At 42.7% G+C, this 17280-nt stretch overlaps 1 protein-coding gene across 5 annotated transcripts in view; it reads right to left on the reverse strand.

Annotated features, from left to right (window-relative positions):
- The window catches only part of EML1 (EMAP like 1), a 133374-nt gene that overhangs the window by 16015 nt on the left and 100079 nt on the right, over nt 1–17280 (reverse strand). For all 5 annotated transcript variants that reach the window (XM_081859869.1, XM_081859867.1, XM_081859870.1 and 2 more), the window contains 7 exons: nt 13333–13462; nt 11626–11775; nt 9406–9475; nt 6012–6122; nt 5119–5214; nt 4677–4811; nt 2521–2620 (listed from right to left, as the gene is read on the reverse strand). In XM_081859869.1, the coding sequence (XP_081715995.1) occupies nt 2521–2620; nt 4677–4811; nt 5119–5214; nt 6012–6122; nt 9406–9475; nt 11626–11775; nt 13333–13462 (792 nt within the window). The remainder of the gene's footprint in view (nt 1–2520; nt 2621–4676; nt 4812–5118; nt 5215–6011; nt 6123–9405; nt 9476–11625; nt 11776–13332; nt 13463–17280) is intronic.

Genomic DNA, 17280 nt, shown 5'->3' on the forward strand with positions numbered 1-17280 from the left:
ATTTTTCGCTCTATAACACGCACCTGACCATAACACGCACATCGTTTTTAGAGGAGGAAAACAAGGGAAAAAACATTCTGAATGAAACAGTGGATGTATCATTTTTGTGCTTCATGCTGTGGCCACAGACATGTGATCTGATGGTGAATTTGGGCTGACCCAATGCAAAAATCCTGAGAATCCCTGTGCATCCATGGTTTGTAACCACGTTTTTGCACCATTGCAGCCCCAGGCAACAGTGGGTGCGTGATTTTTTGGGGGCAGGCTGTAGCCATGGACATGCTATGTGATCTGATGGTGAATTTGGGGTGACCCAATGCCAAAATCCTGAGAATTCCTGTGGATCCATGCTTTTTAACCACATTTTTGCACCATTGCAGCCCCAGGCAACAGTGGGTGCGTGATTTTGGGGGGGCAGGCTGTAGCCATGGACATGCTATGTGATCTGATGGTGAATTTGGGGTGACCCAATGCAAGGATCCTGAGAATCCCTGGGGATCCATGCTTTTTAACCACATTTTTGCACCATTGCAGCCCCAGGCAACAGTGGGTGCGTGATTTTGGGGGGGCAGGCTGTAGCCATGGACATGCTATGTGATCTGATGGTGAATTTGGGGTGACCCAATGCAAAGATCCTGAGGATCCCTGTGGATCCATGCTTTGTAACCACATTTTAAGTGGGGAGCGAAGGAAAAACAAAGAAGGGACATTAGAGGGGTGTGCAGAGAAGCAGCTGGCTAAGAATGCAGGAGAGGGATTTAACGGGAGGGAGGAAAGAAAGGCAAAAGTTTCCCCCCCACCCAAGCCAGCCATCTCTCTCTCTCTCTCTCTCTCTCTCTCTCTCTCTCTCTCTCTCTCTCTCTCTCCCCTCCCTCCCCCTCTCTCGCCCTCCCCCCCTCTCTCCCTCCCCCTCCCCCCTCTCTCTCCCTTCCCCCCTCTCTCTCCCTCTCCCCCAGCAGCACCGGAGCTTGCCTGGAGGGGAGGGGCTTTCCCTGCTCTTTGTTCCGTTTCAGCAAACACAGCAACGAAACAGAGGGGGGTGGGCAGTAAGACCCTGAGGCAGAATGCAGGAAAGCAGCCGCTTCCTCTTTTCAGGTTTCGCTTCTCCGTGCAGCGTGCAGCGCCGCGATTTGATTTTTGCATGATTTTTCGGCTCCAGGGACCACACATTCGCTCTATAACACGCACAGACATTTCCCCTTCCTTTTTAGAAGAAAAAATCTGCGTGTTATAGAAGGAAAAATACGGTATTTATTTATTATGGCAAGCCTGTTTTGTCACACATGAAACTCCCTCCCTACTGAAGTTCATCTGGTCTCACCCTGTAGTTTAAGGCAGCTGCTTAAGACACACCTTTTTCAGAGGGTGTCTGGAGGAGGAAAGACCTGATTAGATAATTGGATTAGCTGCTATTTAAAGTTGTTATGCTATGCATTTTAAGAACTGTAATGTTTTATATCCTTTATGTATTTTAATACAGATTTTCTTATTTGGTTGTAAACCAACCTGGGGGCTTGTGCAAACGGCCGTATATAAACCACAGAAACGTAAGTAAATAAGTAATATTGTGGACACTGAAAGATACCTTTCGTCTAAACCAACAGGTTTAAGTTGGCCAGTAGATATTTGTGGCTGCAGTGAGTCTTAGAGCTTATTTCTTAAATGTAGCCACAAAACTTAATCAGCTGTTTAATTTGTTAAACCATGTTTGTAGTAAAGATTGAAACATGCAAGGTGTCTGCTATCAATCTAGGACCATGTCAAATGTTTTGCAGGTGATTAATTTCTGCTTCTGGGGGACTGAAATGCTCCTTGCACATCTTGTTTTTTTCATGCCTGTTCACTACCCCCTCTTGGCAGGTATTTTAATGCCATTTTTGCCAATCACCATCAAAAGGCTGACAACATAATCCCAGCTAATCAGGAATCCCATAGCCAGCATGATGTAATTATTAGGCCACGTAGCCAGAACCACTTCACAAGATGGCTTCCGAGTCAGGGCAATGCTTCCTCCCCTCCCTCAGAAAGGGAAACATTTTTCGCTCCACTCAAACCTTCCATTACTAAGAAGTAGCATACTTTTTGCAGGGGCAATAGTGCTCACAGAATATACCCCTCCCCCAATTGATTCTGAATAAATTCTATTTCATTTTATTTCCAGGGAAAATTAAATAAGCACTTGCATAAATCCAGAAGAAATACCGTATTTTTCGCTCTATAAGACACACCGGACCACAAGACGCACCTAGTTTTTGGAGGAGGAAAACAAGAAAAAAAATATTCTGAATCTCAGAAGCTAGAACAGCAAGAGGGATCGCTGCACAGTGCAAGCAGCAATCCCTCTTGCTGTTCTGGCTTCTGGGATAGCTGCGCAGCCTGCATTCACTCCATAAGACGCACACACATTTCCCCTTACTTTTTAGGAGGGAAAAAGTGAGTCTTATAGAGCAAAAAATACGGTAACTGTTAAATCTCTGTCATACATAGTCATTTACTGTTTTATAAGCTTATTCTTCTTACCTTTCCCCCATACTAAGATATTTCCGCTTGAGTCGCCAGTAATCGTATCACCGTTTTCAGAAAACGTCACACACAAAACAAATTTTGGCTTTTCTTGTTTCTGTATGGTAAGAGATTTGATATATTTATAATAATCACAGGGGAATAACATATTTATGATATATTTTTATTTATTCAATTTATATAATTTCAAAACTGCATGCTTACCACAAGATAAAAATCAAGAGAAATAAGTAACACTCAAGAAATTGCAAGTTTTACAGATTACATCAACATATGTTTACAAATCCTTGAAGTATATTCAGGGGCGCTGACTTATAAAAAATATTGGGGGGGCGGGGGCCCATACCGACTTATAAAAAATATTGGGGGGGCCCAAGACCTCCAAACCGCTGCTGCTGGGGGAACGAAAGGGGCGAGCCCCGGGCTGCCCCGACCTTAAGTGAACCTGTGAGGGCCCGCCCTTTGCGGCAGCCGATTGGCTGCCGCTGTGGGCGGTGAATATTAATGAGCTAGGGGGAATCCCTGCTTCTCGCGGGGCTGACGCCAGCCCCGCGAGATTGTTGATGGGTCGAGATCGGGAGTGGCTATTGTTTTAACTCATTACTGAATGTATTTTAAAAGGTAACTATCGTCAAACAAGGAAAATAAAAAATACCAACATAATTTTGTGATTTTACAAAGCATAAAATAACTAATAATTTTCTTAAATTATTGGGGGGGCTGAGCCCCCCCAAACGAATTTTTGAGGGGGCTCAGGCCCCCTCAGGCCCCATGGAGTCGGCGCCTATGAGTATATTAAATAGAATACATTGCACATATGCCTTATCCATGCCATAATACACCTGTTCAATAATGGATTCAAAGCTATCTTCCTTTCTGAAGAAATCCCTTTAAATCAAAACTGCATTTAAAATACCTGGTTGTGAAATGTAAGGTTTTGTTGTAGTGACATTCCAGATTGTGACCCTAAAAATATGGGGGAAAGAAATCACATTCCACATGCTTGGCCTGGACTCAACAGTCAACTATAGGTAGACCCAAAGTCATGCAAATGACCAGTGGAACTTCAGCACTTCCCTTTGAACGCTTTTAAAAATCATGTGGCTTTTGAACTCTCAGTTTGACAAATACCATATTTTTCCATGTGTAAGACTAGGTTTCCCCCCTAAAAAATAATGTCAAAAATTAGGGGGCATCTTATACAGTGGTGCCCTGCAAGACGAATGCCTCGCAAGACGAAAAACTCGCTAGACGAAAGAGTTTTCCGTCTTTTGAGGTGCTTCGCAAGACGAATTTCCCTATGGGCTTGCTTTGCAAGACGAAACGTCTTGCGAGTTCTTGCAAGTTTTTCCCCTCCCCCCCTTTTCTAAGCCGCTAATAGCCGCTAAACCGCTAATAGCGCTAATCCGCTAAGCCGCTAATAGCCGTGCTTCGCAAGACGAAAAAACCGCAAGATGAAGAGACTCGCGGAACGGATTAATTTCGTCTTGCTAGGCACCACTGTACATGGATACATCTCTCCCCATTTTCTTAAATCTGAGTCCCCCAGATGGAAAAATACGGTAGTTTGCAATACAGCAATGGTAGCAGTCTGCAGCTGTTTGAGAAACACAAGCCACAAAGTATCACTGGACCTGTGGAACTGGCTCTATGGAGATCTTGGGTATATATTGGGTTGTGCACCATAAAGATAACATCACAGCCAATATTCTAAGATGCTGGAAAGATATACAAGTTTTGACTAGAAGAAGGAAGAGCAAGTGTGATGAATCAGAGTCATATTTGCAATAGTAGGTAACGTGATGCTTTTACCCAAGAACGGAGAGCAACAACTCATATTTGAGTCTCCAGCTGTTTTTGGACTACAGGACCAGTGGTCAGGGATGATGGGAACTGTAGTCCAAAAACAGCTGGAGACCCAAGTTTGGGAAACCCTGGTCTACACCCTGTTGGATGAATCCTGCCATGGGCAGCTTCTCCTTCAGCACTGTGACCTGGTGACACTAGGAGGACAACAAGACCAGGGATACAACACTGGGAGAAAGACGGGTGAAGTTCATACATTTATTTGAACCAGCCAGCCCATTCTTTGGCTAGAGGCTTCTTCTATGTAACTTCCATATGTAACCCCCATGAACATAAGCACTTGTTACCTCAAATAAGCCTTGCTTTTTAATGAGAGAACTGCCTTCAAGCGTCCAAAAATAAAGATGCGATTTCCCACAAGTAACTATTATATTAGTGTCTGTAGGGTGAAAATCAGCGGCAAATACGGCTTCGTTAGAGCACTAGAAGGAGGGAAAAATTATTTCAACATTTGCAAAAAAACCCAGACATGTCAAAATGCCCACAGACAACATTAAGAGCATCAATAGTCAGTTCATATGCTGCTGAGGGATGTTAAGTGCCTTGTAATACATTAATCTGTATAGATATAGGCCAAATAAGAACATAAGGGGAGGCTGCTGGACCACACTGGAGGCTAGCAGCAATGCTTACAAGATGTTACACTGAATATGGCACCAATGGGGTAGGCGCGAGGGAACAAACCTGGTGGGTCTCAAGTAGCATAAAAGCAATCTCACTGCAAAATACCTTGACATCTGCTAGCTTTTCTTCTCTCTGCCAGTCCCACACTGAAAGCACATGGTCGTTGGAGTCATCCACTGAACAAAGGTTACTCCCTCCATTCTGAAATAGAACATGAAATATCTCACTGGAGGAATGCACCAAAAAGTGATTTAATATCACCACAGATTCTAATTGGAAAGGCAGTTCTCTACGAGCCAGTCCTTATGAAACCAAAACAGCATCATCCACACAGAAGATGTGTTATTGGCAGGTTTGAGGAAAATATACAAAAAATTGTTTAGCAAAAATACAATAATAATAATAATAATAAATTTATAACCAACCCATCGGACTGGGTTGCCCCAGCTACTCTGGGTGGCTTCCAACATAAAAACACAACAAAACATCAAGCATTAAAAACTTATTAATACAGGGCTGCCTTCAGATGTCTTCAGAAAGTCATGCAATTGGTTATCTCTTTGACATCTGATGGGAGGGCATCACAAGAAGGCCCTCTGCTGTTTTATTACAACTAATTTGGCTCTAAACTTTAAGGGGAGAAAGGGGAGGAATGAGCAGACTTCTTGGTCACAAATTCAGACAGACAGATCTGCAGCAAACAAATCAAAATTCCACTTGTAGAAGAAGTAAAAATGTTTGGGAATTCCTTTTTTGTTTGTTTGTTTGTTTGTTTAAACCCTTCTTGCCTAAGAAAAAGATTTCACTGAAGCAAAACTATCAGCAAAACTAGAATCCAGTAAAATAATATTTGGTGCATTCCACTGGGGACAACCTAACACAGAAGTGAATAGCATTTGCTTACAGAGGAAGCTGTCCCATTGAGTTATGACAACAGATTTGAGAACTGTAAATACGGCAAAAAGCGCATCAACAATACATAAAGAGATATCACTTACTGATTTGGAAAATGCAATGCAAGTGACAGCCCGGTCAAAGAACCCCATCCCAATGACATGCAGCGTGTTCAGAGTAACAGAGTCCCAAATGCGGACATGGGGCAGGAGTTGCTGCAGAAATGGAACAAACAATAAGCAACAGCTGCAGTTAGATTTGGGGGTGGGGTGGGGCAGGAATCTGAATACAGTGGTACCTCGGGTTACATACGCTTCAGGTTACATACGCTTCAGGTTACAGACTCCGCTAACCCAGAAATAGTACCTCGGGTTAAGAACTTTGCTTCAGGATGAGAACAGAAATCGTGCTCTGGCGGTGCGGCAGCAGCAGGAGGCCCCATTAGCTAAAGTGGTGCTTCAGGTTAAGAACAGTTTCAGGTTAAGTACAGACCTCCGGAACGAATTAAGTACTTAACCTGAGGTACCACTGTATAATCAGGGTATGTAAAAATACCTGCAAATGCTTCTTAGCCATATTTAACATCTTCCGTTCATGGAAACACATACATACAGGAGAAAAGGTCCAATTCTCTTTCAACCACTGCCTCTCATCTGCAATATAGGGGTAATAGTGGTCTAACGCAGTGTTTCCCAACCTTGGGCCTCCAGATGTTTTTGGCCTACAACTCCCATCATCCCTAGCTAGCAAGACCAGTGGTCAGGGATGATGGGAATTGTAGTTCAAAAACAGCTGGAGGCCCAAGGTTGAGAAACACTGGTCTAACGTATAGTGTGGTTGTCGGGGTTACTGAGACACTGATAAGCAGACGGGCATTTTACTCTATTTCTAGTTCATGTCACTTTTGCAAGTGTAAGTTCCTTCCATTCTGTTTCTACTCCTTTCTAATTTTCTCTTAAAATATATAATTTTTGAATGTGTTTTGATAATTTTTTAGCCAAGAACTGTGTCACAGCATACAGAGAGGTACAAAACCCAATAGAAAGCTGTGGTTCAACCTGCACACTAGTCTAGGAAATGTGGATTAGGTCAGGTCATACCGGGAAAAATCTGGAAAGATCAATTCCCTATGTACACGTGAAGCATTTTTGAGATCCCATCCTGGAATTATTGGGGGCAAGGGGCATGCTTGCTGTTCCCAGAAAGTGAGGAGTATGATTCAACTACAAAACCATACAAAACTTCCAAAATGGTCCAATACATTACAAAAAGATTTAACCTTCTGACAGCTTCACTCTGCCCTCTAAAAGTCAGATGAAACAGACAGGTCTTATAACGCTTCCAATTTATAACTAATGCACAGCCTATCCAACTTGCATTTGGTGCTCCCTTCAATGACAGCTAATGGAGTTTGACAGGATTATATAATGTCTGCAATGCAGAGTTAGAACGCTAGAGAGCAATCTTTGCAAATCTTTAAAATAGCAAAAGCCATGGCCAACTGACAGACAGTATTTGCCTATTGATGATTGCAGTCCCAAGTTGCAGAGAGGCAGTTCTGTCTATAAGCAAGAAAATCTATTCACGCAAAGTCTGAATAAATACTAAAAGGATTAGCCAGAATTGTTCTTGGTCTTTTTGTCAATAAAGATCTCTGCAGGGAGAATCCTTTGGAAGATTTAAAGAAATCACTTTATACTTGAGGTTTAACACGTTGAAATAAACAAGAAAATAAGAATTGCATTTCCATTATCTGCAGTCTTTAATGAGCAATAAAAAAAAAGAAAGAGCTGCAACCAGTGAACCTTACTAGTTCAAGTATTTAATAGTAATAATAAATATTCTTATTGAAAATGGCTAAGGTCGATAGTCTTTCATACAGATCCTTTCCCACTTTCCATTACAACCACGGTAACTGTAATATTTGCTTTAGTGTTTTTAGCAAGGGCATAAGAAGAGTCCTGCTAGATTAGAACAAAGGCATATCTAGTGCAACATTCTGTTTCCTACTGTGGCCAACCAGATGCCTATGGGGAAATGACAGGCAGCAAGATTCTCTCTGGGTGCTGCACCCACAGTGACTGGCATTCAGGGGCTATGCTGCCTCAGATCCTGGAGTTGTATACAACCATCATAACTAGAAAGCTAATGGAAAAGGAGATTCTATATTTTAGTACCATCAAATGGTGACATTTATGCCTGACAGTTATAAGTACAGTGGTGCCTTGGGTTACATACGCTTCAGGTTACAGATGCCGCTAACCCAGAAATATTACCTCGGGTTAAGAACTTTGCTTCAGGATGAGAACAGAAATCGTGCTCCGGTGGCAGGAGGCCCCATTAGCGAAAGTGGTGCTTCAGGTTAAGAACAGTTTCAGGTTAAGAACGGACCTCTGGAACGAATTAAGTACTTAACCCGAGGTACCACTGTACTCGGGTTCTGCTTGCAAGTTTCCCACAGCCTTGCAAACTTCCCACTATACAGACAGGAAGCTGGATTGCTAGAAAGGCCTTGTATTCTTATTACATTTCCTCTATCAAGCTCATGCTTTTCTCCAGAGCATTCAGCTTTTTTATGTCATTCATTCTGCCCTTACATTTTATGATCCTGAAGTAGTTCCTGGTGCCTTATTTGCAGTTTCTAGTTTCCTATTGGTTTAAAAAGTGCAGAGGCAGCCTGAATAAATAACCACCCTTCATCAGAAGAGTGTTTGTACTAAAGTGAAAGAACAATTTGTACAACACAGGTGCAATATTTTTAAAAATGCAACAGAATGAATGTATGAATAGCATAAAATTGAGGAACAAAAGCAGTTCTCGAAAATATTATTATCTGAAATGCTGGGACAAATGAGAAAGTTTTAACAGAGCGCTAAAGAAAAAAATGCAAAGTGTGTTTCCTTAAGGAGGGCATTCAAACTGAGACAACACTTCAAAATAAGACCAGGTCACTACCGTGAATCATTTACCAACAGAACTGGTAGACATTGCCCAACAAAGTGAAACAGCACCACATCTGACTCAAGGCTTCATTTTGACACATCATGCTCTCAAGCGGCAAGTTCTCAGGAATGATATTGATTGATACCAGAAACTGCTATATGCAACAGGAATTGGGTTTCGGACACAAAATAAACATCCAGCTGCCCCAGATTTACATACATCCAGCAGACCGTGTTGTATGAAGAATCCAAATCAAAACTTCACAATCAATGCATACTCAAGCACAAAGCACCCAAGAATGAAGTGGATTTAGATTGGAAAGGAAACTGAACTAGGAACCAAACTCATCCTCATTTATATATCCCTACTAACATCATTTCTTCTATCATTTCCACTACATTGGAGCTCGTTCCTTTCAACATATAATCCTGGAGGTTTACTTTTAACACACCTGCTCCTTATTAGTATTAATATATTAGCACATTAGTACGTTGGTATAAAAACAACAGATTTCTAACAAGCAAAATTCTGAACATGATCAATAGGCCGACTTACTTTCCCATCCTTAGATGTTCCTGCAACCTGACCAGTTGCTATGGTGATCCTGTCAGGATGGACAGCTAGGCTGAAGGAGGGAGGGAAAAAACCTTTGTCAAATCTCATATTACAAACACTGCTTACAATGCAAGCTAAAAGAATTTTGAACACCCTGGACTGGATGGTTTCCCAAACATTTATTGCAATGCATACCGAAACATTCTCATTTCAGCCCTTGCCATGTCTAATGTGTGAAGACAAGTATCGCAAGACACTGAAGGGTGCAAACAATTACAATATTTTGCACATGCTTTTCATAAACTATTTAAATTTGATAATTTAATTCCCATGACAAATGCTCAAAGTTGCACTGTCCCCAACCTGCAATCTCTTGCAATAACCAAATCAATATTAACACTAAATGCACGAACTATTGAGGACTAGATTTATGCCTGCATCAGTGCTCTTTGTTCCATTTCTTGTAATCATGCAAAGCTGGTGATGAGAACTGATGTAGGGTATTATTTACTATGGGTCGCTTTCAACTCCCTTTTGAAATTATTGACCTAAGTGAGTTGTGGCGATTAATTTGAATGGGTCTAGTTCTGAGTAAAAGTTAGTTGTTTTTATATCTGTTGGAAGCTGCCCAGAGTGGCTGGGGCAATCCAATCAGATGGGTGGGGTAAAATAAATAAATAAATAAATAAATAAATAAATAAATAAATAAATAATTGGCTGCAACCCTATATTGTTGTCCTGCTTTTCAGATGCCTGTCTCCCAAGTGGCCCAAAGAAAAAGAAAGGGGAAAAGCCATGCACCAGACTTATAAACTAAAAAGATAAGGGGGGCTCCCCATGCTTCTGCAACATCTGTAACATCATCATCATCATCATCATCATCATCATCATTTCATTTGTATGCCATAGTTGTATGCCATCATTTATATTCCAACGTTTTATTTGTATGCCATATTTCCATAGTTAAAACAATGCTCAAGCTTACAACATGACAAGATTTACATAATTATCAACATAACAAAACCCATGAGCAATAAATAAAACATCAAAAAGTACCATACATAACCAAGTGGAAAATCATTTCCACATAAATCATAAAATCTAAAACTAAGAAAACAGCAAGGCAACAGGAGTTAGAGCAGTGTGTTATTTCAGGGAAGAAAGCAAGAAGTGAGTTCCCTGAAGCTGCTCCTTCTCTGGCCCCTGGATGAGGTTAGGCTGGTCTCCTTTTTGCCTTGATTCCTAGAAGGCAGTAGTGCAGCCTCATAGTGATCCTAGGTCTTCTTTCTCATGGAGCCAGAATGTGATTCTTTCCTGCTCTCCAGCTCCAGGGTGGTAGTATTTACAACTGTGGGCTGTTAGCCAGGAATCTCCCATTCACTACAACATCAGTTCCATGAGTAATGGAAGAAGTATGAATGGCTTAACTTTTGTGCTCTCATTCCTACCTAGGCACTGCATTGTTGGAAAATTAAGACAGTATCACCAGGTGGAGGCGCATGTGGGTACTGTGTCTGGACCCCCCTAAAATTTGGCTCTGTTGCTGTACATTATAGTCGTACCTTGGCTGTCAAACGGAATCTGTTCTGGAAGCCCGTTCGACTTCTGAAAACGTTTGACAACCAAGGCGCAGCTTCTGATTGGCTGCAGGAGCTTCCTGCACTCAACCGGAAGCCGCAGAAGCTGCATTGGACGTTCGGCTTGCAAAGAACGTTCACAAACCAGAACACTCACTTCCAGGTTTGCGGCGTTCAGAAGCCCAAACGAGTGCCAAGGCGTTCGTCAACCAAGGTACGACTGTATTTACAAGACGTGGGCAAACTTCAGGCTACTCTGTTTTTACTGGAACACCAAAATCTGCCAGCCAGAGCCAGGTGCAAAATGGTGCTTCAGCGAGATGGCCATACGCTAAGAATTAAGGAATATGGGACCTTTGAACAAATGCCCAGCCCAGCAATTTGTGATCCGTACCAGAACCAAGCTCTCAAGTCCTATCACAAGCAATCTAACTGGACGGGCAGGGCTTTTAAGTTGCTGCCATTATTAAGACTATTAAGGGGTTAGAAACTGTTGCAGATTTCTGCAAACCACCTAGAGATCTGCCAATAGATCCCAATCTACTTTCTGCCCACCCCTGCTTTATGAGAAATGGGACACGCTATAGTTTCAATTCTTCCACCTTGTTTTATTGCCAAGGTATCAGTGCCCTATACAGCTTACCACTTGACATCGTCATTGTGAGCGGTGTAATGCCGCTGTAGTTGCTCTTCAACATTGTACAACACAACAACAGACGCAATGAAATACACGGTTTCACCCGTCGGAAGGAGGTACAGGTTACTACGGCAGTCCCGACCCCTGTAGCCATAGCTGACATCTTAGTTAAGATCATAATAGTTTGCAAGCGGCCGTTCAAAAATTGCAAGCGCCATTTGATGTGGTAATTTGGGTCCATACTGTAAGGCTCTATGACTGCGCTAGTTTATTTGCACCAGATGCTGAACACAGTTCACTAACCATTGTTCCATTTCCTGGTGAATCTGGTGGAGACAGATTTCTTTTTTGGGGAGCGATGGGCTTTCCTTTCAGATTTTCTGTGCTGTATCTCAGCAGACATGATGTACAACATCAGGTATGCTGTCTGGGAGCCCTCCCTGTTGGTTGAGGTGGGTTTGGTTTCAAGTGGCAGAAGGAGAGCTTGCCATTTGAAACAGGATTCCCCCCTCCCCCATCAAGCCTGCAGGTGGGACAACCTCCATTTCAAACAAGAGACTGGGACCTTCCCAGTGAACAGATCTCCTCACCTTTAAGCAGTTCAGACCTGGAATATCCTGCTGCTGTTCTTCATTGGGGACAACTCCACAGCCACAAAGTAAGAAGGTATAAGCCCACCCCCTCGGGAAATGCTAGCACAGTGTACCTATAGACTTATCACCCAAACCACAACACAGATGAGTATAGCCCCCCTTTTGGACTTTTGCAATGTACAGTTCACCTGCCTTCCCCTGTATTCGGTCTGTTGTACAGATTTGCCTTGAAATAATTTAAATGATGCAACTGAAGGAGCCTACAACAATACAGAAGCAGTGAATCTCATTCTCCAACCACCAGTGCCAATCATGGGCAGATCTAATCTAATCGTGGGAATTAATCTATATGTTAAATGGTACTATTTGGCACATGATGCTATTTAACATTTAAAATCATGCAGCAGCATGCTTTGTCATACATGGTTTCTTGCTTATTGAAGGCCAAGATGAACTTTGGATGGATAAATTGATAGACAGACAGACAGACAGACAGACAGAGGCCCTGTACAGTACTTCTGATTTGTCTTCAAAAGACTGGCCAACAGTGACTTGTGTGCTTAAGAAAGAATCTGAAAAATAATTCTAGGAGTAAATAAAAAGAGAACCAGCATAAACTGTCTTTCTGTGTAGCATATGACCAAGCAATGACGGTATTTATACAACCTAAATGGATGTGCTCAAAATCATGATGTATTTTCTAAGAATTCTGTTCCTTAAAAACTGCAGAGACATATAAATACCCTTTGATATGCCAGTAAAAGAGAAAAGCTGTTTAAGTACATTATAATTAGTAACCATAGCGCCCTACTTTTCTGCAATGTGCCTAATTTAACCGTGTGATAATTAACTGGTTTTAAACATAAACCTTCAGGCTACATTCAGCTGAAGCCTTCCTGGAGCTGCTTAATGGGATAAAGATGTGCAGCAGAAGTTTCATATTATTAATACTCATTTGATTGTTTTATCAGTGAAATGGTAATTGCTTCCAAAAAAACCCCCAGATGCCCGCTATGTTTAATAACCTTCCAAGATACATTACAAAAAAACAACAACACACAACCGAACCCAAGAAATGAGCAGTTTCTACGTTTAACATGCAGCCATAAGCAAAGGATACACCCATTCCAGTTTTAGCCTCTTGGCTGGTAGTTCTGCTTTTGCTTCCAGACTGTAAGATTCCACTTGATCTTTGGGCATGAACATGGTAACAGGGCGTCCACGCAGAAACATTTTAACGTATCCTTCCTCTACAAAAAGGTCAAAAGACAGAAAGAATTACATACATACACCATTAGTCATGTACTTCAACATTCTTCTATCCCAGCCCACTAATATGTTGCCTAATGACACGTTGAAGTTACATTTGGGGGAAGCAAAATTTGAAATAATCAGTTATACACACCAAGTCCCCTTCTGCTTTAAATCTCTTTACAATACTGAAGAAGAAACTCCAAAGATTACAATTAACACCAAAAAAAAATAAATATGCCACATGAAATTCTTTTATTTATTTTTATTGGATATTTACACATCTGGGTGTCAGCATCTACAATTTTTAACATTCACGGCATCTTAGTGTAAAGACAAACTTTGCACTCAGTTTATATTGTTAGAGATACACTGGAAGCACGAGGACAGGCAATTAGTAAAAGATCTGCGCTGAAGTACATGTAAGAAAGAAGAAGGCTAAGCTTTAAAACAGAAGCAGCAACAATGACAGCACAGAGAAAGGAGAGAGAAACATAAAAGAATGACAGATCTGAACTCTGCTGACATTAAGTAAACACCCTGAACACCAAAAATGCTCTAGTCGACGGTGCTTTAAGTGAAGTATGAAGCCAGAGGAACTTTAATAACAGATCTGGAAGTACTGACTTGGGGACTTCATGGGGCTTAAAAAGCTAGGTGATCTAGGAAATGTCATGATAGTCTGACTAGGACTTTTAGGAAATGGCAAAGCCAAAGGAGGTTTCTTGCGAACAGCTGGTGAAGCTTTTCGAGGTTCAGAACTTGCTGCCTCCTGCTGCTCCATCGGCAGATCAAGGGATCCAGCCTTGTTCTCATCCAAATCGGGCAGTTTTGGAGTCAATGACATCAGCAGAGTTACTAGACGGAATAATCGTGGGCATAGAGAAAATGGAAGGGCAGAAGCAATAACATTATGTAAATCAGTGAGAGAATTTTAGGTCTACTAAAAGCATTGCTAAGGATTTTCAAACACCATTAAAAAAAAAAAAAGAGCCAGTGTTTAAAGGAGGAGGGCTTTGTTTTAGTAGACAAACATACCGTATTTTTTGCTCTATAAGACTCACTTTTCCCCTCCTAAAAAGTAAGGGGAAATGTGTGTGCGTCTTATGGAGCGAATGCAGGCTGCGCAGCTATCCCAGAAACCAGAACAGCAAGAGGGATTGCTGCTTTCACTGCGTAGTGATACCTCTTGCTGTTCTGGCTTCTGAGATTCAGAATATTTTTTTTCTTGTTTTCCTCCTCCAAAAACTAGGTGCGTCTTGTGCGTCTTATAGAGCGAAAAATACGGTAATTTATGTGTTGTCATTGTAGTTTTAATCAGAATTCACAGAACAACAATATCATGTTATAAGCTTATTTGCCAATAACAATTTAACAGTTGTTGCAGTGGTTAGTGTTTTTTTAAAACCCGCAATGCACATATGGAATGTAACCAAAGCTTAACTAGACACCTTCTAATTCTTTTCTCTTTTTTTTAAGGAAGAGCAACAAAATGCATTGAAGCGAACACATAACTGCAAGCTTAACAAAGCTGTACTTTGCACATTTTGCTAGAGATAAAACATGAAAAGTTGCTGCAGTACTTTACAGCTGCACATAGAAAAACAAAGTGCACAATGAATAGCTGGACACTTGACAGTTCCCGAGCTGTACAGGAAAGTTACAGGTAGCTACATTTCTAGGCCTACAACAACAAAACAAAGCACACCTGTCCTTAAACATGGACTATGTAGCACACATCAAAAGCTCAAAAGATCACTTATCAGAAAATAATGCGGGTAGCCAATGTTAAAGTCCAATGCTGATGGAATGCTGCCAATCTCCAAAGCACAATCAGGAGGCTGTGAGTTCATGGAGGTCCTCAACCCCCATCTAAACCATGACAACCCTGATTCTGCTCACCTGGCTTCCACTCTTAATCTGGAAGCCAGGTGAGAAGAACCACGGTTATCTTCATCAGGTTTTAAACACAAGATGTTTTGGACTACAACTCCCATGACACACTATTACTGGCTGTGCTTCCTGGGGCTAATGGGAATTGCTGTCCAAAAGATCTGGAGGGCATCACTTTGACTGGCTGGATCCCTTCCAATCGGGATTCAGGCCTCATCATGGGACTGAAACTGCCTTGGTCGCGCTGGTTGATGATCTCCGGCGAGCTAGGGACAAAGGTGAGAGTTGTTTCCTAGTTCTGCTGGATCTCTCAGCTGGATCTCTCAGCGGCCTTTGATACAATCGACCATAACATCCTTCTGGACCGTCTAGAGGGGCTGGGAGCTGGGGGCACTGTTATACAGTGGTTTCGCTCCTTCCTCCTGGGCCGTGTTCAGAAAGTGGTGGTGGGGGATGAGTGTCCAGACCCCTGGGCCCTCACTTGTGGGGTGCCTCAGGGTTCTGTCCTCTCCCCCATGCTTTTTAACATCTATATGAAGCCGCTGGGAGAGATCATCAGGGGGTTTGGACTGGGTGTCCATCAATATGCAGATGACACCCAGCTCTACCTCTCTTTCAAATCAGAACCAGTGAAGGCGGTGAAGGTCCTGTGTGAGTGCCTGGAGGCGGTTGGAGGATGGATGGCGGCTAATGGATTGAGATTGAATCCTGACAAGACAGAAGTACTGTTTTTGGGGGACAGGGGGCGGGCTGGTGTGGAGGACTCCCTGGTCCTGAATAGGGTAACTGTGCCCCTGAAGGACCAGGTGCGCAGCCTGGGAGTCATTTTGGACTCACAGCTGTCCATGGAGGCGCAGGTCAATTCTGTATCCAGGGCAGCTGTCTACCAACTCCACCTGGTACGCAGGCTGAGACCCTACCTGCCCGCGGACTGTCTCGCCAGAGTGGTGCATGCTCTAGTTATCTCCCGCTTGGACTACTGCAATGCGCTCTACGTGGGGCTACCTTTGAAGGTGACTCGGAAACTACAACTAATCCAGAATGCGGCAGCTAGACTGGTGACTGGGGGCGGCCGCCAAGACCACATAACACCGGTCTTGAAAGACCTACATTGGCTCCCAGTACGTTTCCGAGCACAATTCAAAGTGCTGGTGTTGACCTTTAAAGCCCTAAACGGCCTCGGCCCAGTATACCTGAAGGAGCGTCTCCACCCCCATCGTTCTGCCCGGACGCTGAGGTCCAGCACCGAGGGCCTTCTGGCGGTTCCTTCATTGCGAGAAGCAAAGCTACAGGGAACCAGGCAGAGGGCCTTTTCGGTCGTGGCGCCTGCCCTGTGGAACACCCTCCCATCAGATGTCAAAGCGATAAATAACTACCTGACATTCAGAAGACATCTTAAGGCAGCCCTGTTCAGGGAAGTTTTTAATCTGTGATATTTTAGTGTATTTTTGGTTTTTATGGAAGCCGCCCAGAGTGGCTGGGGAAACCCAGCCAGATGGGCGGGGTACAAATAATAAATTATTATATTATTATTATTATGACTACTCCTTCCCTAGTGCCAACAGGAGATTTTTTTTGGGGGGGGGACTTGGCACTGGGAAGAAGGAGTAGTAGTATATGCCCTGCTTCCAAGTTCTCAGGCACTGGCAGCGCTACATTTGCATGGCACCCACCTAATGTGAGGATTGGGTTTTAAATTAATGCTTATTAGCGTATTGTTCTTCTGAAATGTGTTAGGCATCCACTTAGCGTAAGCACACAACCACTAATTGCATCCAAGCATTGTGAGACAGCTGCCTTTGGGGAACCTGTGCTAACCTAACATTTACCATGTAAGCAAGTAAATGCTTAGATGGGTAAGCAGCAATCACTGTAGCACTAGATCACTACATTACACATTATGGGTACAAGCATTTAGAATCAG

The sequence above is a fragment of the Podarcis erhardii genome (genome assembly GCF_964252035.2).
Source record: "Podarcis erhardii genome assembly, chromosome: 1".
In the NCBI taxonomy this organism is placed as follows: Eukaryota; Metazoa; Chordata; class Lepidosauria; order Squamata; family Lacertidae; genus Podarcis; species Podarcis erhardii.